The sequence below is a fragment of the Melospiza melodia genome, chromosome 20, assembly GCF_035770615.1.
Source record: "Melospiza melodia melodia isolate bMelMel2 chromosome 20, bMelMel2.pri, whole genome shotgun sequence".
Taxonomy (NCBI): domain Eukaryota; kingdom Metazoa; phylum Chordata; class Aves; order Passeriformes; family Passerellidae; genus Melospiza; species Melospiza melodia.
Window position 1 is genome coordinate 3,454,266 of NC_086213.1, and position 21,999 is coordinate 3,476,264.

The 21,999-nt window shown below is 48.6% G+C and overlaps 2 protein-coding genes across 2 annotated transcripts; both read left to right on the forward strand.

Moving 5' to 3' along the window:
* Positions 1 to 138: 138 nt before the first annotated feature.
* DDX51 (DEAD-box helicase 51) lies at positions 139 to 10,779 on the forward strand. The gene is made up of 16 exons (XM_063173550.1): positions 139 to 176; positions 374 to 750; positions 1,120 to 1,358; positions 1,455 to 1,605; positions 3,042 to 3,187; positions 4,008 to 4,079; positions 4,239 to 4,345; positions 4,976 to 5,084; positions 5,451 to 5,596; positions 6,226 to 6,418; positions 7,018 to 7,133; positions 7,221 to 7,337; positions 8,204 to 8,305; positions 8,566 to 8,629; positions 9,236 to 9,370; positions 10,246 to 10,779. Exons 1-16 carry the CDS (start codon positions 154 to 156, stop codon positions 10,270 to 10,272), a joined length of 2,124 nt encoding a protein of 707 aa, XP_063029620.1. The 5' UTR covers positions 139 to 153; the 3' UTR covers positions 10,273 to 10,779.
* An 830-nt stretch (positions 10,780 to 11,609) lies between these two features.
* On the forward strand, positions 11,610 to 18,620 carry LOC134427583 (glutathione S-transferase theta-1-like). The gene is made up of 5 exons (XM_063173551.1): positions 11,610 to 11,779; positions 15,382 to 15,469; positions 16,058 to 16,208; positions 17,171 to 17,347; positions 18,386 to 18,620. The coding sequence occupies exons 1-5, from the start codon at positions 11,668 to 11,670 to the stop codon at positions 18,581 to 18,583; spliced, it is 726 nt and encodes a 241-aa protein (XP_063029621.1). The 5' UTR covers positions 11,610 to 11,667; the 3' UTR covers positions 18,584 to 18,620.
* The last annotated feature ends 3,379 nt before the right edge of the window (positions 18,621 to 21,999 follow it).

The following is a 21,999-nucleotide window of genomic DNA, read 5'->3' on the forward strand; positions in this document are numbered from 1 at the left end:
TTTCCCGCCCTCCCCTCAGGGCCCCTCTGTGCGCACGCGCGGCGCCCCCCCCATTCCACCCCCGCCCGGCAGGGGGCGCTCACCCCGCGCCTGCTGCAGGCTCCCCTCGCGGGGCGCGATGACGTCATCCGTGCGCGGCGGCGCGGCGTGGCCATGGCGCTCTTCTGTATCCGCAGGTACCGCGGGCATGGCCCCGCTCCCGCTCCTGTTCTCCTCCGTGATTCCATCCCCGCTCCTTCTCCCGCTGCCCTCCTACACCCGGACCCTGCCCCTGCCCCGGGCGCTGCCTCAGCCGCGGGCTCGGGCCGGGGGAGCGTGTCCGGAGCTCAGTGCGGGCGGTGCCTGAGGGGGTTTCTGTGTGGGGCTGTTGCAGGTATGGCGAGGAGGACGAGCACCAGGAGGAGGCGGAGGCCGAGAACCGGGCGCGGGTCCTGCTGGAGCGGCTGCAGCACCAGGCCAGGGCCCGGCAGCAGAAGAAGCAGCGAGAGGAACCGGCCCAGGGAAAGGAGGAGTCGGGGGAGCCCAGGCTGAGCCCCGGGAGGGAGCCCCGAGAGGGAAAGGGGAAGAGGAAAAGGGAGAGTGAGGAGCAGCCCAGTGCGCATAAGCAGAAGAAGGTAAAGACAAAACAGCCCCGAAGCCCTTCGGAAGAAAGGGCTGGCACTGAGGAGGCAGCAGATGGCAGCAGCCCCACAAAGAAGAAGAAAGCAAATAGAAGAAAATCGAAAGTGCAGCAAGAGGGGACCGAAGCAGGTGAGGATAAAGTGAGGCTGCAGGATTTCAGTTCATTGTGGGTGGCAGTTTCCACAGAAAAGTGGACACGAGTTGCTCTTTGAGGACCTTGCCCAGTTTACCTGGTTTTGTTTTCATCTCCCTTTTTTTTCAAGGCCCCATACTGTGAACTTTGAGAATCAGTTAGTGTAAGGGCAGGAGGGATGCACATCACATCATCTCAGTCTTGTTGTGTCTGTACCAGCAAAGAAATGTTTGTCCTCTGCACTTGTCTTCAGGAAAAAAGAGCTTGCAAGTTGTTGCTTAAGTCCCTTGTTGTAGCATTGCCAAATCCCCTTTCTGTGGTGTGCTCTGACCTGTGGCTTTGTGTTGCTGTCACCCAAATTCCAGATTCTGAAGAAGACTTCAAACAACAGGACAACAGAAACAACTTTAAAAAGAAGTCTGATAAGGGGAGGAAGACAGATGAGGAAACACAAGGAGATGAAACAGGGAAGAAGGAGAGTAGTGAAAAAGCTGAAGGAAATAAAACTACAGAGGAGGAGGTGCCCTCAGTAGCCTCAGGGGCAGACTGTGCCCCCTCCAGTATGATGATCCTCGGAGACTACGAAGCAAAGCCAGTGCAGAAGGTAAGCAGCCTGACTGAATTTTGATCATGATTAGGAATAGAGGGTTTCTTACAAGTTTATTTCACATATTGTGTGCTGCATTCTCCTTCCTGTCAGGTGCAGCCCTTCCTGCCTCAGTGGCTCGCTGAGCCCCGGCGGGTGCAGAAGCGCATCAGGGACAATCTGTGTCCAGTCAGGGATGTGCCAGGAATCCACCCCAGGCTGCTGAAAAAGCTGCAGATGAATGGAATAGACTCCTTTTTCCCAGGTGCCTTTCCAGTGCTTTTGTTTCTTTCTAAAGGGACTTGAAGAGTTCCTGCAGGCTGGTGCTGTGTGTTTTGTGTAGGCAGTGAAGTAAAACAGGACAAAATGGAAGTGATTGTAGGAGATTTAACCCTTCTTTCTCAAAACTTTGTCTGGGCTGAGTAAAAGTCTGTTACCTGCTCATAAATACAGCTTGGAGTGATGGCTCAGAGCTGCCCAGAGAAAGAAGTCTTAACTTGTGTCCTCACAGTTTTCTGTGGTGTGTTCACAGGGTCCCAGGATGAGGGAAGAGATGAGGATCTGACTCCATGTTTCAGAAGGCTGATTTACTATTTTATGATATATATTATATTAAAACTATACTAAAAGAATAGAAGAAATTATTTCATGAGAAGGCTGGCTAAGAATAGAAAAGGAATGATAACAAAAGCTTGTGGCTGACCAGCAAGTCTGAAACCACCAGACTGTGATTTGCCATTAATTAGAAACAACCACATGAGACCAATCACAGATGCACCTGTTGCATTCCACAGCAGCAGATAATCAATGTTTACATTTTGTTCCTGAGGCCTCTCAACTTCTCAGGAGGAAAAAATCCTAAGGAGAGGATTTTTCATAAAATGTGTCTGTGACAGTTTTCCTCCTTGTGGCAGCTTGTGCTTCAGCTTCTTCCTTTCCACTGATCAGAGCTTTCTGGAAACTCATTCAGCTCATTAAAGCACTACAAAAATATCCAAACAAAAAGAGAAATCTGTTTGCTTTCTGTTATTTTGCCAGTTTTGCAAACAGATACAATAAATGCCAGTTCTTAAATAAGAAGAAAGGACAGCTGGATGCAAGGACAGAGGGTGACCTCAGTCCTGGGGACTTAGGCTGTGTCTGAGGCCTATCAGGGTCATGCTGGGAAGCCAGCACACAGTGTGTGTATATATATATATAATGTGTGTGTGTATATGTGTATATATATATGTGTATGTATATATATATATATAATACATATATATATATATATAAATGCAATATACATATGTATATATCTATAACTGCTATATAAATACACATATACATATATATATACATATATATATTGCAGTTATTATAGTGTATAGGTAGAAGTTGAGGAGGGGGGCGAGTTTAGGGTTGTAAAGATAATGATTGCTATTCACCCTTGGTGGGAGATGGAAGAAAAGGCCAGGATTTTTCAGATTTGTGTTTGGTTGAGTCCTGTTCATCCTCCCAGGGCTGCTGAGATGATAGTCAGGATAGTTAGGGGTTTAGTGAGGGTGAGGTTATGTAGAGTAGTGTGATTGGAGGGAGTTTTATGACAGTGAATAGGAAATGCTTTTATGTAACATTTTCAGCTCTGCTTTTCTGTAACATTTTGAGCTCTTGGTGGGCTGGTGAAGCATACAGTGAGTGTTTGTTTGTGGTTTTGCTCAGTGCAGGCAGAGGTGATCCCTGCCATCCTGCAGAGTGCAGCCCACGGGTTCCTGCTGGGCCGGGGCGGGTTCCGCCCCAAGGACATCTGTGTGTCAGCCCCCACGGGCAGTGGGAAAACCCTGGCCTTTGTCATCCCCATCGTGCAGGTGAGCCCATCCTCTGGGAAGTAGCTCTGGAAAAATGCTGGCATTGCTTTTGTGTGGTGGTGTTCACAGGGGTGTTAGGATGGGGGAAGAGACGAGGATGTTGACTCTATGTTTCAGAAATTTTGATATATCATATCATGTATGTTATATATAAATAATATAATAATATATATTAATATTACTATGTAATATATATAATAGTTGTATATAATATTATATATATAATCTATTATATTAAAACTATACTAAATGAATAGAAGAAAAGATTTCATCAGAAGGCTAACTAAGAATAGAAAAAAGAATTATAACAAAAGCTTGTGACTGAGACGTGCTGGACAGCTGGACTGTGATTGGCCATTAATTAGAAACAACTACATTGGGACCAATCACAGATGCACCTGTTGCATTCTACAGCAGCAGATAACCATTGTTTACATTTTGTTCCTGAGGCCTTTCAGCTTCTCAAGAGAAAAAATCTTAAAGAAAAGATTTTTCATAAAACTTATAGTTTCATTATCTGTGACACTTTTGTTCAGGCAAAACCTGAACTTCAAAGCAGGTGGAAAAGCCAAGGGATCTGTGGGTATAAGGCAGCAGATTGGCAGCTCAGAGCTGTCTGAGGGAGCTTCTTGTCAGCTTCCCACTCCTTTTCTCAGACAGCAGGCACAGCATGAGGAGTTGTGAGGGTGGGGAGAGAAAAATGGAAACATAAAACTGGGAGAATGTTTTATGTTTTTTACCATCTTCTCTCACTAGTTAAGCCCAAGAACCCTGTTGTGCCCTGTGCTGTCAGGGACTCACTGGGCCTCTGTTTTGGCAGGTTCTGTTGGATCGAGTGGTTTGCCACATCCGAGCTCTGGTTGTTCTGCCCACCAAAGAGCTGGCACAGCAGGTATGTGACTCCTCCCCATAGCTGGGCTGAGGGGCAGGCTGTGCAGCCAGTGCTTTGGCTGTCCTGTGGAGCAGGCTAGGACCTGCCAGAGGATTTGATGCTGTTCATGAAATGGGAAGTACTCCCTGCAGCTGACAAAGCCTCTTGACCTCTTTGCAGGTGAGTAAAGTGTTCAACGTTTACACTGACGGGACAGGTCTGAAGGTCGTTTTGATTACTGGCCAGAAATCTTTTGCAAAGGAGCAGGAGATGCTTGTCCAGAAAAAGTAGGTGAAAAGGTATTTTGACAAGGTTTATAGAGATTGCATGCTAATTAATGTTATTAAGGTGGGGTCAAGATATGGACTATTGCAGCACAGCATCAGGCTTTTATCAGGGCTTTGGATAATGGGTTTATTTGCTGGACTATCATGGCTTTGGCTATCATGGTTTTGGATAATGGGTTTATTTGCTGGACTATCATGGCTTTGGCTATCATGGTTTTGGATAATGGGTTTATATGCTGGACTCTGGTGGTTCTGTCTTTGTCACAGTGCTTGTTACTACCCCTGTTTTGTGATTGTAATGTTTCACTGGATTTTTGGGGTTCTTCACCAGCAAATGCTCAGAATGCAAATGTCTACCTTATGCCCATGGGTGCACATGACTGTGTGGGGTTTTTCTGCAATTAAACTCTTTTGAAGAGCAATGAAGAGTGACACTTTGTTTAAAATAAGGCAGCACAGTGGAGACTGGTGTTTGGTGTCCACCACTGCCCCTGCATGCTCTCCAGTGTCAATTCCATTTGTGAATTTTGTTATTCCTCAGTTAATTGAGTGGTAGGCAAACCTTAAGGTCTCTGCTACAGGCTTTATTGTGAGGAGAGAGACTTACTGATGGGCTGCTTGTCCTTTCAGAGTGACAGGCTACTGCAGCCTGGCTGACATTGTGGTGGCCACGCCAGGGAGGCTCACGGATCACATCAACCAGACCCCAGGCTTCAGCCTGGCACAGCTTCGCTTCCTGGTGAGTCACCAGAGCTCTCCCATCTGAGAGCAGTGTCTGCTACAGCAGTAATTCCTGCTTGCTTCTTGTGTGCAACATAAATTCCTCCCTGTTGGAGCTGTTGTGTGGGCCTGTCTGCACTCCAGATTGAGGAGGGAGCAGTCACAAGATGAGATGTTTGATTCCAACTCGTGACACCCAAGCATCCACCCACTTCCCCTTCTCTCTTAGGCTCTTGCAATCTTGGAGTAAGGAGGGGCAAGGAAAGCAATTCTGTTGAGTAGAAGTTTCCATTATCTTACCTTCTGGCTCACTGGTTACAGATACAAAGGAAAATAAAACCTGCCAGTATTTAACAAGTGGTGATTTTTATCCTTGTGAACTCAGATCGTGGATGAAGCTGACCGTATGATTGATGACATGCACCAGAACTGTCTGAACCAAATTGTCAGAGCTGCATTCCAAGGAGAAAATCACTCTGGCTCCAACAAGCTTTTTCAGAGGACCAAACCAGGGCCTTTAACAGCAGCCAGGTAAGTTGCAGAGTGCATTTCTTTGAACTGATAGCACTTGGATGTCACTGCCCTGCCACACAGAGCTTCAAAGCTTCATTCCTCTGAGAAATGTCTGCCAAAATAATGCCAGAGATGTCCTTCAGACTAAGCATTGTGTTCTCCAGGCTTTCCTTGTGTGGACTAAAGGCGCATCAAAAGAAAGCACAAACATTGCAAATCTGTGATCCATTTGCACAGTAACTGTAGCAATGCCTTCTGGCACAGCTGAGTAATGGATTTGGAGGAAAACTCTTGCTGCTAACTATCTGCAGCTGCTGTTTTTGTACAGCAGTGGCAGAGATGTGTCAGAAACTGAGGCGAATGGCCAAGGGAGGACATGACTAGAATGAGGACAGGGGTAACCAGAGTACAGGTATTTGTGTAGGAGTAATGGATTGGGGTTGTGCACTTGGCTGAGAATGCTCATCAGTTCTGTCTGTGAACTCCACAATAAAACAAGGGTGGAAAAGAACCTACAGGAAAGACCCAGGGCAGGAAAAGAGCACCAAAGAGCATTGACTGCTTCCCTTACATCATTTGAAGGCACTTGGGGTGAATCTCCTTTGCCCCATCCTCAAAGCCCACTTTCTGTGTGCTGTTTCTTTCAGTTCCTGCTCTCCTCAGATACCCTTACAGAAACTGCTGTTTTCAGCCACACTGACCCAGGACCCAGAGAAATTGCAGCAGCTGGATTTATTCCAGCCTCGTCTCTTCACATCTGTGTATTCCGAGAAAAATAGAGATGGAACAGAAACTGAACAAAATACCAATAATAAATACACACTCCCAGAGGGGCTGTCGGTATGATGTGAATTGTTTTTAATAAGTTATGCTTGAAGATTTAATTCTGGACTAATTGTGGTTTTACCCTAAAACAAGTGCATCTTCCCTGTGTTTCCTTGCAAAAGTGATTTTGGGAGTATATATGACCCAGAGAGCTGTGCCTTTGCACATTTGTTTTCTCATTACTTAATGTTCATTTGGTTAAGACTTGATTATTTTTTAAATTAATCTGTCTTCATGTGGAATTAAATTTAGCAGCAATGGGGAGTGGAACTAGGAAGTCATGATAATGTAGTAGCCCCTATCAATTGTCCATATGTGTAACATTCATTTCAAGACATGTGTGCAGAGGCCAGCCTGTAGGCAGCAGGGCAGTGCATGCTGTTACTTGCTGTGGAGGTGTAAGAGCATGAGAACAGCTCAGCTCTCCTGTCTCCACTCGTGTTGTGTCTGCCAGCCTCTTTGTTCTAAAGGGGATTGCATGATGGGCTCTGGTTTTGGTGCTGTTAGTCAGCTAGGAAACATCCAGGCCTGTGTAAGTCATGGACAGGCAGTGGGTTTCAGGGAAGCCTTGGCAAGAAATGATTTTTGTCTCTGAACTCCTTCCCTGTTGACAGCAATGTTATGTGCCTTGTGACCTGAACTCCAAGCCTTTGATCCTCTTATATTTCATGCTGAAAATGAAATTCACCCGTGTGTTGTGCTTCACCAACTCCAGGGAAGCCTCTCACAGGTAAACATGAGTGAGATCACTGGTGGGGATTGTCAAGGGATCTTTCAGAGATAAAGAAGTGACAGCTTCTCTCTCATTTACCTGCAGGTTGTTCCTGCTGGTTCAGGCCTTTGGTGGAGTCACGGTGGCAGAGTTTTCTTCTCGGTTAACTCCAAATGAGAGAAAGAGAACCATGAAGGAGTTTGAGCAAGGAAAAATACAACTGTGAGCATCTTAACTAGTTTCCTGTATGTTTTCCAGCACAGGCTGTTTGCAGTGTAAAAAGCTAAACAGAACAAGGGACACAGTTACTTGGGGTCTTCTAAAACATGCAGGAGTCTGTTGCAGGAGGAGTGGGAGAACTTGGATTTGTAACTTTGAATTGTTTATCCTTCATGTAACTCAGCCTGTTCTACTCTAGCTGCAGTCTGAATTTTTACTGTTGTTTTATAACAAGCAATAAATACAAATGTGTGTTCATAGTTGCCCAAAACACTCCAGGTTTGCAAATCTGGAGTTTAATGTTTGTGCTGGTAGGGTGGAAATGGATGTTGGTGCTGAGATTGTATTTAGTGTTACAGCTTTCTACCAAAGCAATCCCTGCTCAGACTGGCATACAGGTCTCCTTCTACCCATGTCTGTGATTTGCATTGTGGTTTTGGTAGCTATATGAGATTGTATCTGTGCAATGTCTCTGAGGAAAAGGTAAAATCTTATTTTCTGGGTGTTATTTTTATCCAAACCTGCTGTATGAATTCCTCCTTGACTACTGGAATTTCTCACCTCACTATTTGTGTGTTCTGTGCTTGTGTGGAATGTTCAGATTCCTCAGAGATTTGTATGAGCTGGGAGGTGTCTGCCATGCTTGGAGAACCTGGAAACACCCCTAATTTTTCATGCTCAGCAGAGGGTGACAGGCCTGTAGTGATGCTGTGGGCAGCTCACAAGGGCAGTGGCACTAAGGGGTGACTTGCAGTGCTGCTGCCAGCCCAGAGATCAGCAAGAGTTGTGCTGTGTTCCCTGGTGTTTTATTTGTGTGTGTAGTGCCTGAGATGTTACCTGAAAATGACTATACATACATTTACAAACAGGTTAATCAGCACAGATGCCACAGCCCGAGGGATTGATGTGAAAGGAGTGAATTATGTGATAAACTACGATGCACCCCAGTTCATCAGGACCTACATTCACCGGTGAGACAGCAGAAACAAGAGGAACATGTCTGAGCTTGGTTGATTTTGAAATATTTAGCAAAGGTGACATGCATTTAAAAGGACTTTTAGCTTTTCTTTTTACTTTAAAATGCAAATAGCTTTCTGGCAAAAATTAAGCCTAGCATTGCTTGGAAGCAGGGTTTCTTAAAACTGGAGAATTTCAGCATTAAAATCTTGGAGTTGATAATGGCACTGATTGTGGGGCTAACCTGACTTGAAGCTGCTTTCTCTGTTTTCAGGGTTGGAAGAACAGCTCGTGCAGGAGAAACAGGTGTTGCTTTCAGCTTGGTCCTTAGAATTCAGGTATGTCTTTGGTGTGGTGTCACAGACATATTTTATGAAAAATCCTTTCATTAGGATTTTTTCTCCTGAGAAGCCGAGAGGCCTCAGGAACAAAATGTAAACAATGATTATCTGCTGCTGTGGAATGCAACAGGTGCATCTGGGATTGGTCTCATGTGGTTGTTTTTAATTAGTGGCCAATCACAGTCAGATGGCTTGGACTCTCTGGTCAGTCACAAGATTTTATTATCATTCCTTTCAAGCCTTCTGATGAAATCCTTTCTTCTATTCTTTTAGTATTGTTTTAATATATAATTTTATTTTAATATAATATATATAATAAAATAGTAAATCAGCCTTCTGAAACATGGAGCCAAGATTCTCATCTCTTCCCTCATCCTGGGACCCCTGGGAACACCACCCCAGTGTGGGATTTATTTGATAAGGATGCACTCAGGGGCATAAAGATCACAAAGTTCCTACTACTTCCCACCTTTTCCAGTCAGCTGAGCTTTGTGCTTGGAAACTTCAGTTATTCCTGAGGAAGGAGATGTTCCTGAATGTGCTGATTTTGTAGCTGCTGGGCAGGGGGGGTCTCATCTCATCTCCAGTGTCTGTCTCGTGCAGGAGCGGCGCTTCCTGCGGATGCTGAGGGATGCTGGCATCCAGGACATCCAGAAACACCCAGTGAAGGGCAACTCCCTGAAGCCACTGGTGCAGCAGTATGAGGGAGCTCTGTGTAAGCTCGAGAAGACAGTCAAGGTAACTGAAATGGGGAAGAAAATGAACTGTGCAAGTTGCAGTTTGATTTTTTTTATTGCAATTCATGCTTAGCACAAGTGTTGGAGTCCAGGATCCTTTCCTCCATCTGTGATAGCACCAATTCAGCATTGGTGAAGGCAGCACTGATGGGTGCATTGTTATGGAATACTCTGACAGAAAACCTTTCTGCCTTCCCCAACCTTTCTAAGTTAGGCAGCATTCCTGGAGGGGTTTAAAGGATGTGTAGATGTGGCACTTGGGGATGTGATTTAGTGGTAGGCTTGGCAGTGCCGGGTAAATGGGTGGATTCAATGGTCTTGAGGGTCTTTTTCAACCAAAACAAATCTGATTTTTGGTGGTTTTTTCTATTTTGCCCTTCTCTTTACCTCTGTAGCTGGGATTTTGTAGTTGGGATTTTTGATCTTATAGGTCTCTTCCAACCTCATTATTCTGTGATTCAGCTACCCAGAGTACTGCAAGCAAAGTGCAGAGATTAAACCTTTTGTCATTACAGAGTTCAAGACTGTAATGTACAGCTGTCTGCAGGCCCTTTTTTGTACACCAGTGTGAAGTTGAGAACTTTGACACAAAAGCAGGGTAGCATTTGCCTTGCCAGATGGGTGGACTAGGGATCCTTAATAGACTTTGTGCTGCATGATTTGGGCAAAGTGTTCTGCTCCCTAATCTGAGAACTCATAATTACCTGGCCCTGAAAAATGGTGATTTTGAGTTGTAGACTGGGAATGTTTGAGAACTGGGACAGAAAGGTTTATTAATAAATTTATTAAATTGTCCTGTTTATCCCTGAAGCCCCTTCTGTGTGGCTCTGGGACAGGGGCATCTTCAGTCACCTTGTCATCTTTAATTTTGAACAGAATGAGCGAGCACAGAGGCGAGCCTGAGGCGTGGAAGCTGAGCTGGCTGGGGTGGCACTGAAGCTGCTGCGTGGGACAGGCCATGGCTGCTCCCAGCACTGAGTCATGGGCCCTCAGTTCCTCAGCCTTATCATATCTCATGTCAGCTATTGCCTTATTCCTCTTTCAAGGACACTGTGAACAGAGTTCAGTTGCTGGTTTAAAAAAAAAGAAAAAAGATAAATTTTGAGATACAGGTTGTCTTGAAGAGGACTTTGCATCATATCCTGCTGGCATGTGGAAATTACCACCAGCCTCAGCGTTGCCTGATGGAACTGCTGTGCTCCAGTGGTGAGGGCTGGCCCTCACTCCTGCCCTGGGACAGTGGTTCTGTGAGTTTGCAGATGCATCAACACCTGTGCAGTGCCTAAAGCAGAAATGGGTTTCAAGAGCTGCTCTAGGTGCACTGACTTTTAAGTAAATATTAAATAAATATTATATATATTTTTAAAACAGTGTCTAATAAATATTCCTGGGCTCAGGAATTGGACTTTATGATCTTTGTGGGTCCCTTCCAACTCATGGTATGAGATATTGCTTAAAGGACTTTTCACTGTTACAGCCCTGTGCCTTGTCCTGTTCTTGCCTATGCTGTTTCCCTCTAATATTCTATACCAGAGGTAACAGCAGGTATTGTTAAGTGTAGATTGATGTTAATGCAGACTGAAATGTCTGATGTCCAGTATGAATGTCCTGGAGCCAGCTGGTGTCACTGCAAGCCATAAGTCTGAATTTGACATGCCATGGTATTTTTAGCTGTCCTGGCAGAAGGCTTAGAGCTGCCATGTAGCTGTGGCCTGCAACTACTCTCCAAGGGTTGCTTTTCCTTCATGAATGCCTCCAGCCCTGGCTTATTGTTTTGCAAAGCAAAATCAACATACATCAGCATTAGCAGTAAATGGATTGAAAGCTGGGAATCTTGAAGAAATGGGGTTTGAGACTGGTGGTTGAATCTTTGAAGATAGGAGCAAGGTTGTGTCATAGCAGTGAAGCAGTGTGGGTTCTCCTGCTGTGCCTGCTTGCTCTCCAGTTGTTTTTCCTTAGCACGGGAGTCACAGGAACGGGAATTCCTCTTGTGCGAGAGCCGTGAGGTGGCAGGGGCAGATCCAGGACGTGCCGCTCCCACCCCCTCAGGCGGGCGGTGCTTTCTGTGCGCTCAGGGCAGTTATCGGGGCCAGCCGCGGGCTGTGGGGCGGCAGAGCCCGGCTGAGCCTGGGCCCTGTCCCGGGGGTTCGGCCCGCCCCGGTGGGAGCGCCGGGCGCTGCTGCCCCGCCCTGCCCGGGGCGGGCCCGGTGCGGCGGCACCGGGAGGGACCGGGCGGGACCGGGCGGGCCGGCTTTAACAGCGCCGAGCCCGGGCGGCAGCGACAGCGGCAGCGGCACCATGGGGCTGGAGCTGTACCTGGACCTGCTCTCGCAGCCCTGCCGGGCGCTCTACATCTTCGCCCGCAGCAACAACATCCCCTTCGAGTTCAAGCGGGTGCAGCTGGCCAAGGGTGAGCGGGGCGGGGGCGCCGCCGTGTCCCGGGCGGTCCCGGAGAACCTGCGGGTGCGGGTGTCCCTCTGCTCGGTCCCAACCCGGCTTTGGGGGTGTCCCAGCCGCGGCTTTGTGGGTGTCCCTCTGCTCTGTCCCAGCCCGGGTTTTGGGGATGTCCCTGCCGAGGCTTTGGGGTGTCCCTCTGCTCTGTCCCAGCCCCGGCTTTGCGGTGTCCCACCCTCTCCCAACCCCGGCTTTGGGGGTGTCCCAGCCGCGGCTTTGGAGGTGTCCCTCTGCTCTCCCCCAGCCCCAGCTTTGCGGTGTCCCAGCCTGTCCCAACTCCGGCTTTGGGGGTATCCCAGCCGAGGCTTTGTGGGTGTCCCTCTGCTCTGTCCCAGCCCCGGCTTTGGGGGTGTCCCAGCCGAGGCTTTGGGGTGTCCCAGCCTGTCCCAGCCCGGGTTTTGGGGGTGTCCCTGCCGCGGCTTTGTGGGTGTCCCTCTGCTCTCTCCCAGCCCCAGCTTTGCGGGTGTCCCAGCCTGTCCCATCCCGGGTTTTGGGGGTGTCCCAACCGAGGCTTTGGGGTGTCCCTGTGCTCTGTCCGAGCCCCAGCTTTGCGGTGTCCCAGGCGGTCCCAGCCCCGGGTTTTGGGAGTGTCCCAGCCCCGGCTTTGCGGTGTCCCGGGTGGTCCCAGCCCCGGTTTTCGGGGATCCCGCTGCTCCCCGGTCCCTTGGCCACTCCCGGGGGATGCCAGCTGGATTCCAGCCCGCAGGCAGAAGCGGGAGGATACTCACCATCCCCACCAGTGTGAGATGCTGAGAGAGGCTGGGGTGGCCCTCCTGCTGCAGGGGGTTCCTGGTGCCGACACAAAACCCGCACCAAATTGTGCAATCGTGTAGTTTAAGTACTGATTTTAGTGCCTGCGCTCCTCCGCAGCAAACAGGACTCTGCCAAGGCATGTGATATCTTTGAAATCGGCCCCACCCAGCAGAAAATGGGTCTCTGAAAAAACAGAGACGCTTTTCTGAGAAGCGCTCAGGACGTGCCAGATCTGGGGCATTCCCCATTCAGATGGGAAACAAAAAGCCGCGGAGATGGGACATTGGTGTAAAAGTGAGGACAGCCGAGGTGTGTGGCTCTTGCTCAGGAATTCAGCTTAGAGAAACGTGTGCTCTGCTGAGCAGCAGCAGTTGCTGAGAGCAGCCCTTCCCCTGCGGCAGGGTTACCCCCTCGGGACGCTGCCGTGCCCCAGCTTGCCGAGCTGTCCCCATGGGACGGTGGGGCAGGGGAAGGGCTGCCCCTCTGGGGTTCCACTGGCCCGAGTGCTTTGTGGTCTAATTATTTTGGGAGGGTTGAGCACCAGCTTGAGAAGGCTGTGGAGCGAGACTGTGCAGCTGGCAGTGATGTGAGCAGTGAGAAATGAAGGGAGGTGGTTTTGTTGGGTTCAAACCAACTGGTAACTGGTAGGAGCCTATCCAAAGTTGTCTTTTCACCAAAGATCTCTATCTTCTTTCTTTGTAATTGAAGCTGGTAAACCCTATCCTTCAGCCTCTCTGGATATCTGATGGATTTGAAATTAAGGGAATGCATTGGGCATAAAAAGGCCTCAGTAAGTAATGCTTAAAAACAATGAAAGATGAGAAGGCTCCTGGAGCTGAAATTGAGGAAGGAACAAAAGAGACTCCAACTTGAGAGAAACCTCAGATGTGTTGTGGTTGAGTCTTTGGGTGTTCCCCTGCACCTGAGCTGTGTGGTGGTTGTACCTTAACTGTGGCTTTCCTCCCACTTGCCTCATAGCAAAAGCTTTTGCAATTCTTTGTACCTGGGGGCTGGCTCATCTTGTGCCCTTCCCCTTCTTTCCCAATAAATTAATTAATTGTTGTGGTGAGCCACTGGAGCAAAGGAGAGGAAACTGGCAAGGAATGAGAGCACCAAAGAAAAAGGAACAGCTGAAATGCAAGCATAGGGGAAGTGAAGGAAAGGGAATTAAATCACAGATTCCCAATGCTCTGTGCCCCTTGGGAATCTGCTTTTGGATTTGAGATGGGTGATTTGGGTGCACCTCCCATGCCTGGGCAAGCTCTCCAGGTACCTGCATGGGTGCCACAGTGGAGGAGGATCCCTGCACTGGCACCTGGCACTGCACAGTTTGTAAGGACAAGGTGAGGGAGCTGAGACTCAGAACTGAGCTGCTGCCTTAAATGTGATGGCCCAGAAAAGCTCTCAGCCCCAGCAGGGCAGGTGTCAGTGAAAGGGGTGGAAGGAGTCGGAATGGGTAGGGATCACCTGGCATTCAAAGGACACCTGAAGGCCTGGAATCTGCACACTGCATCTTTTTGAGAGGGTTAGGGGAGGTGGGCTGTGAGCCAAGTGACAGGGGAATAGTCACAAATCACTTTGCCAAGTACAGAAAAGCTGAATTGGCTTCCAGAGCATCTCCTCTGGCACACAGATCCTCTGATGGCTCACACAGCAGGACGGGGCACAAGGTTAGTTACACATCAGAGAGGCTTGAATACCCAGGCAGCCACGTGTGGCTGAAGGGAGTGGGTGGAAAAGGCTGTCACAAACAAGTCACACAGAACAAGGCTTCTGGGGCTGGTCTCAGACAGAACAGAGTACACTGAGACCTCAGAGGAACAAAACACCTTCTCCTGTCAGGTTCACTCTGCCTGCCTTTTGGGGAGGTCCTACAATGTTGGGGATTTAGCTGCTAGAGACTGGAAAATTACAAAGCCGTGGCTAATTCCAAGTTCTGCACCTGCTAGATAGCGTGTCCTTGGGCCTGGCTGTAGTGTAATAACAAATAGTGAAAGAGACATGAGAAAAGAGAGATGTAACCCCTAAGGAATGAGGAAGAGTTTATGGTATAGTTTAACCAATAGATTGCTTGGCTTACAGAATATTCATAAGCTTATTATTTGCTGTATAAGTGTTTGATGCTTTCTTCAATAAACTGGACCTGTGATGAACCAGCTGGTGTCCTGGTCTCCTTCCTACGACACTACAAGATAGTTTAAAAGCAACCTCAAATTCATATCTGCTCTTACAAAAGATTGCAAGATGCACAGGAGCTAATTGAAACTTCATCTGTAATGAAGTACCCATGGCTTTACATGGAATCACAGGAATTTATTTTCATCTGTGGACTTTAGAAAGTAGAGTTGAATGTAAAGTGCATTAACTTCCAGAAAAAGGTATCTATCTGCTTTCTCAGTGTCCTCCCCTCCCTGGTGGAGAGGGTTTGTGAGATCCCTTTCCTCCAATGTGCCTGGTGCTCCCTCTGGGTTTGTACAGCACAGGCATCTCCAGGCACAAACCTGGAGTGGATAGAGCCCCAGGCTGTCAAGTGCTGTTGGTATGAAAGGACTCCTAACCATGCTGCCCTTGGTCCATAGGTGGGTCTGGCATGCAGGCAATAATCAGCAGAAAAGCTGATAGCACAGGGCTAGCCCCCTGCTCACCCTGCAGCACTCACTCATGGCTCAGAAACTCGATGCAAGACTCAATTTGTACAGTCAGAAACAGGAACTTGGAGCTGGACAGTCCCCACAAACTCCTCAGGTGTTTACAAACAGGTCCTGAGTATCCCTGCCAAGTAAAACTTCTCCTTTCCTTCCCCAGGGCAGCACAAGACAGAGGAGTTCCGGAAGGTGAACGTCCTGATGAAGGTGCCTGCACTCAAGGATGGCTCTTTCACCTTAGCAGAGAGGTGAGGCTCAAATAATCCCCTGCTGCAGTGTTGTTTATCCAGTGCTTGGATTCTGCCAGGGTGCTGCTGGCACTCCAGTCCAGACAGGTTTTTGTCTCCCTCCTGTCCTTTGTTCCACTTGTACATGACAAACCTGTGTTTCAAGAGAAGCTATCTTGTGTAAGCAACTTGGGCAGTGATAACAGTAGGAAAAGCTGCTGCTTTGTAGGCATTGTTTCTGAGCTTAAATACCTGTCCAGGTGTCCTGCTCTCTGCCTGCAGCTGGAGGCTGGAGGTCAGTGCAGGAAATCTGACCTAAAGCACCCACTGCTGGATGGCCAGGCAGTGTGAAGCTCAGATTTGGTATAAACTCATTCTGCAGCTTCTATTTGCTCAAAACTGGGCAATTACTTGTATTAGATTTTGGTCCACAGGCAGCAGCACAAACTCTCTCCTGTGCCGTGCCCTGCTGCACTTCTACCTGACTCCCATCAGGTCTGTGTGGCTGTTTGTCCAGCAGTGCAAAATTTGGGGGAAAAGAAAGGATAAAGGATGAGGTGCTTTAACCTCAGGTCATCAGCTCACTGGTGTGTCTTGCTCTCTGGGCAGCATTGCAATCCTCCTGTACCTGGTCCAGAAATTCAAGACTCCTGATCACTGGTACCCAGCTGACCTGCAGAAAAGGGCCAGGGTTGATGAGTACCTGTCCTGGCAGCACATCAACATCCGTGCCAAGGGGAGCAAGCTGTTCTTAAGCAAGGTAAAACCATTATACATCAAAAATGAGGTGCTAAGGGCTGCAAGAGAAATGGGCTGCCTGTCTGCAGGGCCTTTCTCAGCAAATGTACAAACCAAGTGAGAGATAGGAACAAAACTGACTTGGCTGCTGAAGCGAGCTAACTGAAGTAGGCTGGATCCTTCCTGCTGCAGCCAAAGGAAAATCCAGAGCAAATGCAGTGGGTGAGAGCTCCCCCAGGCCCAGCTTCATGGAAAGAAACTATCTCCCTCTGCACAAACAAAATGCAGGTGCTGGCAGATGATTCCCTTTGATGCCTCAGGCTGTAGCTTTTCTGTTTTTCTGTGCTGCTTTAGTGTGTGGTTCTGGGTTTCATGTTAGGGGATGGTGAGCTCTCTGCACAGAGCAGGGAGACAAAATAATTCATTCTCTAGCTGGGCACCAAGGACAAATGATCCAAATCTCAGCCCCAAGAGCACAAACAGCGCGGGCTGAAGAGAGAAAAACAAGGATGGGGCTTCATGGGCTGACGCTGTAATTGGACAATGAAATCCAATATGCAAATGGAGCAGAACTTATGAAAGTGAGAGACCCCATGACCAGTTGTCCATTTTGTGACCATTTTGGTTCATCTTGGGTGTAGCCCTGGCTGGGCTCTTGTGCTGCCCAAGGTGGATCTATTGAGACCTCCTAGTAAATCCCTCCTTTATGCTTCAGCTCTGTCTGGTCTCTGTTCTAGGCCAGCCTTCTCAAGGCATCACTTTGAGAGGAGACTCTTGTGGTTGAATTTTCAGATTTCTAGGCAGCAGACAAGGAGAGGCAGGCAGTAAGGACTGACATTCATGTTAACCTGGCAAGGCTGATGAGCAGCTCTGGTTGTTCCCATGCATGGCTGGTGAGGGATCCTCAGAAGGTGGCAGTGAGAGTGTGGTGAGTAGATCTGGAAGGAAACACATAAAAAGCAAGTTGTTTCTTCTCCCTGCCAGGTGCTGCTGCCTCTCATCACAGGCCAGCCACTTCCTCCAGAGAAACTGGAGTTTGCCACTGAGGAGCTGAACGTTGCCCTGAAGCAGTTTGAGGAGAAGTTCTTGCAGGACAAGCCCTTCATTGCAGGCAGTGAGGTCTCCCTGGCAGACCTGGTGGCACTGGTGGAGCTCATGCAGGTGAGCAGCAACCCCAGCACTGCTGGATGTGGGCTGGGCTGTGGGCAGGCCAGGCCAGGGGACTGCTGCACCCCCAGCTCTGTAATGGCAGATCTTCCCTGGGGCTAAATCTTGCTCCTTTTTGACTTAGATCACAATTAATTTTACTGGGGAAAAACTACTTTGATTAAACAAAGAAATATGGACAGAATTCATCAGGAAAGAAAGATAAATTACAAACTAGGCAGGAAAGTACAGATATTTGGAAGAGCTGTGCTGGTGTGCATGTCCATGTTCTGCATTGGACCATTCTGGGGTTAGCCATGGCAGAGCCCTTTGCTGCAGGTCCCAAGGCACAGCTGCTGCTGAGGTGTCACCACTTTCCTCCTATGACCCAAGAGCCAGAGATGAGCTCCACCTGATGTCATGAGTGTCTGCTGCCTTGAGCCAGAAGCACATCCATTTCCATGGGTCCATCCCTGGCAGATGCCCTGTTTGCCTCACTCTGAGTCTGTGTCTCTGCAGCCTGTGTGTGCTGGCTGTGCCCTGTTTGCATCACTCTGTGTCTGTGTGTGTTTCTGAAGCCCCTGTGTGCTGGCTGTGCCCTCTTAGCCTCATTCTGTGTCTGTCTGTGTCTCTGCAGCCTGTGTGTGCTGGCTGTGCCCTGTTTGCATCACTCTGGGTCTGTGTGTGTTTCTGAAGCCCCTGTGTGCTGGCTGTGCCCTCTTAGCCTCATTCTGTGTCTGTCTGTGTCTCTGCAGCCTGTGTGTGCTGGCTGTGCCCTGTTAGCTAACTCAGGGGTCTGTGTGAGCTGACTATGCCCTGTTAGCTCACTCAGGGGTCTGTGTGTGCTGGCTGTGCCCTGTTAGCTCACTCAGGGGTCTGTGTGTGCTGGCTGTGCCCTGTTAGCTCACTCTGGGTCTGTGTGTGCTGGCTGTGCCCTGTTTCCCTCACTCTGGGTCTGTGTGTGCTGGCTGTGCCCTGTTAGCTCACTCAGGGGTCTGTGTGTGCTGGCTGTGCCCTGTTTGCCTCATTTGGGTGCTCTCTGTGTCTCTGCAGCCCGTGTGTGCTGGCTATGCCCTGTTTGAGGACAGGCCGGCGTTAGCGGCCTGGCGCAGCCGGGTGGAAGAGGCTGTGGGGAAGGAACTCTTCCTGGAAGCCCACCAAGACATCATGAACGTTAAGAACTTGACTGCTGACCAGTTTGCACCTGAGTTGCTGGAGAATTTCAAGCAGCAGCTCCTAAAGCAGAATTAAAGGGTTGTGCTCTAATAAAATGGATTATTTTTCTGAAGGCTTTTTGTAGTCTTTCAGCATTTCTTCTAAAAATCATAGTCACCATTCCACAAAATGGACTGTCCTTCCTTCACAGCGTTTCTGCAACTTAGAATGAGAAGAAAAATACATCTCAGACTGCCATGAGCAGCTTTTCCCTCTTGTCCACTGCAGCAGGGGAAGTGTAGCCCTGCGGGCTTTTCTTTCATGCTCCAGCACCTCTGGATGTGTTTCAGGGCTGAGATGGTTCAGTCTGTGTGGGAACAGGGGCGGCCAGAACCTGGATGTGTTTCAGGGCTGAGGTGGTTCAGTCTGTGTGGGAACAGGGGCACCAGAGCTGCCCTCCCACCTCTGCTCTGTTTTCCAGGCCAGAGCAAAGGTTTCCTGAGGGTATGGCAGAACAGGTGTGGCTGAAACAAGGAAAAAACACTGTAGCAGATGGTTTTCCCTGTGCCAAGCGGAAACAAGCTGCTGGAGGATTTTTGCTCTTTAGGAAAGGGGCAGGTCAGGACCCAGCCCCGATGGGAATCCTGCCAGGGCCCTTGGAACACCTGGCCACTAGATGCTGCTGCATCCCCTGTGAGAGCAAAGGGACAATGCCCAGGGCAGGGAGCTGTGCTGGCACCAAGGAGAGCCTCCAGCTTCTGGCAAGGACAGGGTCAATAAAGTTCTTCACCCAGAGACTCAAGCTGCACTGTTCTTTGTATAGTGCACAGTGGAAAAAGCTGCTTTGCTTGGTCAAGCTGCTGCAAACCACACGGTTCTCTCTGCAAACCACATCAGGCTCTGTTCCCCTCCCCAGAGTGGTTTTTCAGCACAGCAGAAACCATTCTGGCCAGGCTGCTGGCATGGAGTGCTGCTGTGGCTGGGCTAGCCCAGGGAGCTGTGCTGGCCAGCCCTGTGTGAGCAGAGAGCTCAGTACATGAGCTGGGAATGTCCCACACATGGTTAATGCTTCACTGCTCTTCAGTCTCCTCAGATCCTCCAGAAAGCCAAGGGCTGCATGTGCCAGGTGTTGTAGCTCTGTTTGGATTTGTAATCAGGATTTGGAGGGAAGTGGACATCACATCCTCATCCACACCTGTGCAGCACCCTCCATAGCCACAGCCTGTGTCCCTTTGTGCCATTCCTGTTTTCCATGTTCTCCTGTCCCTGTGAGCTCCCATTTCCAGGTGCAGACCTCCATGAGGAGGGTTCCAGTTTGCAGAACTGTTTTTCTCCCCTCCTTGCTAAGCTGCATTTGTACCTGGAGGTCTGTTTGTCTCTGCTGCTGCTTACACCATCCATGGGGCAGGCTGCACACTAAGCTGGGTGTGAGATGTCTGAATGCAAGCCAAGTTATTGCAGTGCCCAGAAATGGTCAATGTAGCTGCTCAAAGTCTCACACATTTTTTCATTTTGGATCTCCTGTTTTTGGGGAATGAGCCAGCTGGCTTTTCTGTTTGTTTTCTGAGTAAACCTGCCCTTTAGTTCAAAGGGCCACAAACCAGAGTCTGCATTGCACATGCCTGAAGGCTGAGCTGCAGGAGCAGCCTGGTGCCTTTCCTTTCCATCCTTCCAGCCTGCAGGAAATCCTCAATATCAGTGATGAAAAGGCACATTTGCCCTCAAACTCTCTCCCTTTCCGTGCAGGGCTATTTGAATTCTTACCTGATGCTTTATTGGTACATTTGTTGAGAGTGAGCAAAGGCAGTGACAGCAGCTCTGTGCTGGCCCTAGGAGTGCTGGCATGCCTGGTGCCTGAGCAGCAGTGCCTGACAGCCTGCCCTGCTGAGCCCAGGAGGTGTTTACGTTGTACCACTTCCTTCCTTCCTCACTGCAGCCTCACCACGCTCCCAGCTGGGCTGCTCTGCACCCTGAAATCAAAGAGGTGCCAAGGCTGCCTTGCCAAGGCTGCCCAGCCTCACTGCACTCTGCTGCTGGCACCTTTGTACCTGCCCTCACTTTCAGCTTTTCCCTTTCTTGCAGAGAGCAAACTTCTTCCAGCATCATAAATATTTCTCACGCTTTCTGTTCAAGCACAGGCATAGCAGAGAAACAATCAGAACCAAGAGTCTGTTTTGTGGGGTGCTAATCCTGACAGCTCTCAAAATGGACTTAAGAGCAGAGCCTTTTGTGCCACACATGTCCCTGCAGAATCTCCAGACAGGGCTGCTCTGTATGCAAACCATTGCACAAGCCAAGGCAAATAAAATGTCTTTTTAAAACTTTTTTTATTTACTATACTTGTAGCACAAAAACTCCACCTCAGAGCCTTGAGCCAATTTTCTGCTTGTTGGAATGAGGCACAAGTTCCTTAAATTGTGCACTCCTGCAAGGAAGGCTGCCTTCAGAACCAAGCTGGGGCTATGTTCAGAGCTGGCTCTCTGGTGCTCCTGCCCTGCTGTTTCACAAAGGATAAGTACACTTGCCTCACTCCAGCCTGGTCATTATGACAGAAAGAGATTTTAAATTGTTTTTCCCATACTTTCTGTGTGCAGTGACCAGTGGCATTTTGAGCCCTTCCATTCCCACAGGACAAAGCACCTCCCTAGAGTAACTCCTTGGATGACCACAGAGCTATGAAACAGATAAATCTGCCTTGTTCTTTGCTCTAAATCATGGATATAAGGCTGCTCATCCTTGTACTTTGCCTTCTGCTACTCCTCTAGCTCTGTATTTTGTTGCTTTGTGCCATTGGATCTTGCCTGGTTCCAGTTCCTAGATGGAAAGCCCTGGGAGCTGCCTCCCAAAACCCAACAGGTTGTGCAAGAGTTTTGCTTGTTTGGTACAAGGTCTGTTGAGAGAACACTCCCCTTTCACCCTGGAAAGGGAGAGGGATTACACCTCCACTGTCAGCTTAATCGAACGTGGTCCATTCAACTTCCTCAACTCTTGCCAGGGCTATTTGGAAATAAGTGAGAACCTGTGATTCTGGAATAAAATGAAGCTGTAACACACAAAATAGGAGGAATGTTGAAAAACCAGAAAGACATCGTGAGACTTCTTCTAAATTATTAAGAAATAAACTGCAAAACTTAATGCATTTTTTTTCTGTCTTGTTCCTGCTTCCAAAATGCTGACAGAGAAGATAAGGGCACGAAAAATGGTCTTTGAGGTGATGGAGTCAAATGAAAATACAGTGCTAGAAGCACTAGCCTGGAGCCAGGAATAATCAATCAAATGCCCTATAACACAAGCAGATAAAAATACCTCTTTGGTTATGTGGGCTGTGCAGTGCAGTCAGCAAATTGGAGAAAAACTTAAGGAAGGAGCATTTCCAGGAGGCACATGAAAAGATCTTTGAAGTTCAGATAGGACTAATGGACCAAGTGAACCATGAATAAAGGAGCAAAGTGAACCCACACTGCTCATGGTGCTGCACACTGCTGAGATCAACACTCTCCTCAATGATCTCT

Excerpts from the sequence above, each read along its gene's own strand:
- DDX51 (XM_063173550.1), top strand. The coding sequence starts at position 154 with ATGGCGCTCTTCTGTATCCGCAG. Across the intron at positions 751-1,119 it reads GCAAGAGGGGACCGAAGCAG|ATTCTGAAGAAGACTTCAAA; the intron begins GTGAGGATAAAG and ends CCCAAATTCCAG. Across the intron at positions 7,134-7,220 it reads TCCAGGGAAGCCTCTCACAG|GTTGTTCCTGCTGGTTCAGG; the intron begins GTAAACATGAGT and ends ATTTACCTGCAG.
- LOC134427583 (XM_063173551.1), top strand. The coding sequence starts at position 11,668 with ATGGGGCTGGAGCTGTACCTGGACCTGCTCTCGCAGCCCTGCCGGGCG. Across the intron at positions 16,209-17,170 it reads GCAAGCTGTTCTTAAGCAAG|GTGCTGCTGCCTCTCATCAC; the intron begins GTAAAACCATTA and ends TCTCCCTGCCAG. Across the intron at positions 17,348-18,385 it reads CACTGGTGGAGCTCATGCAG|CCCGTGTGTGCTGGCTATGC; the intron begins GTGAGCAGCAAC and ends GTGTCTCTGCAG.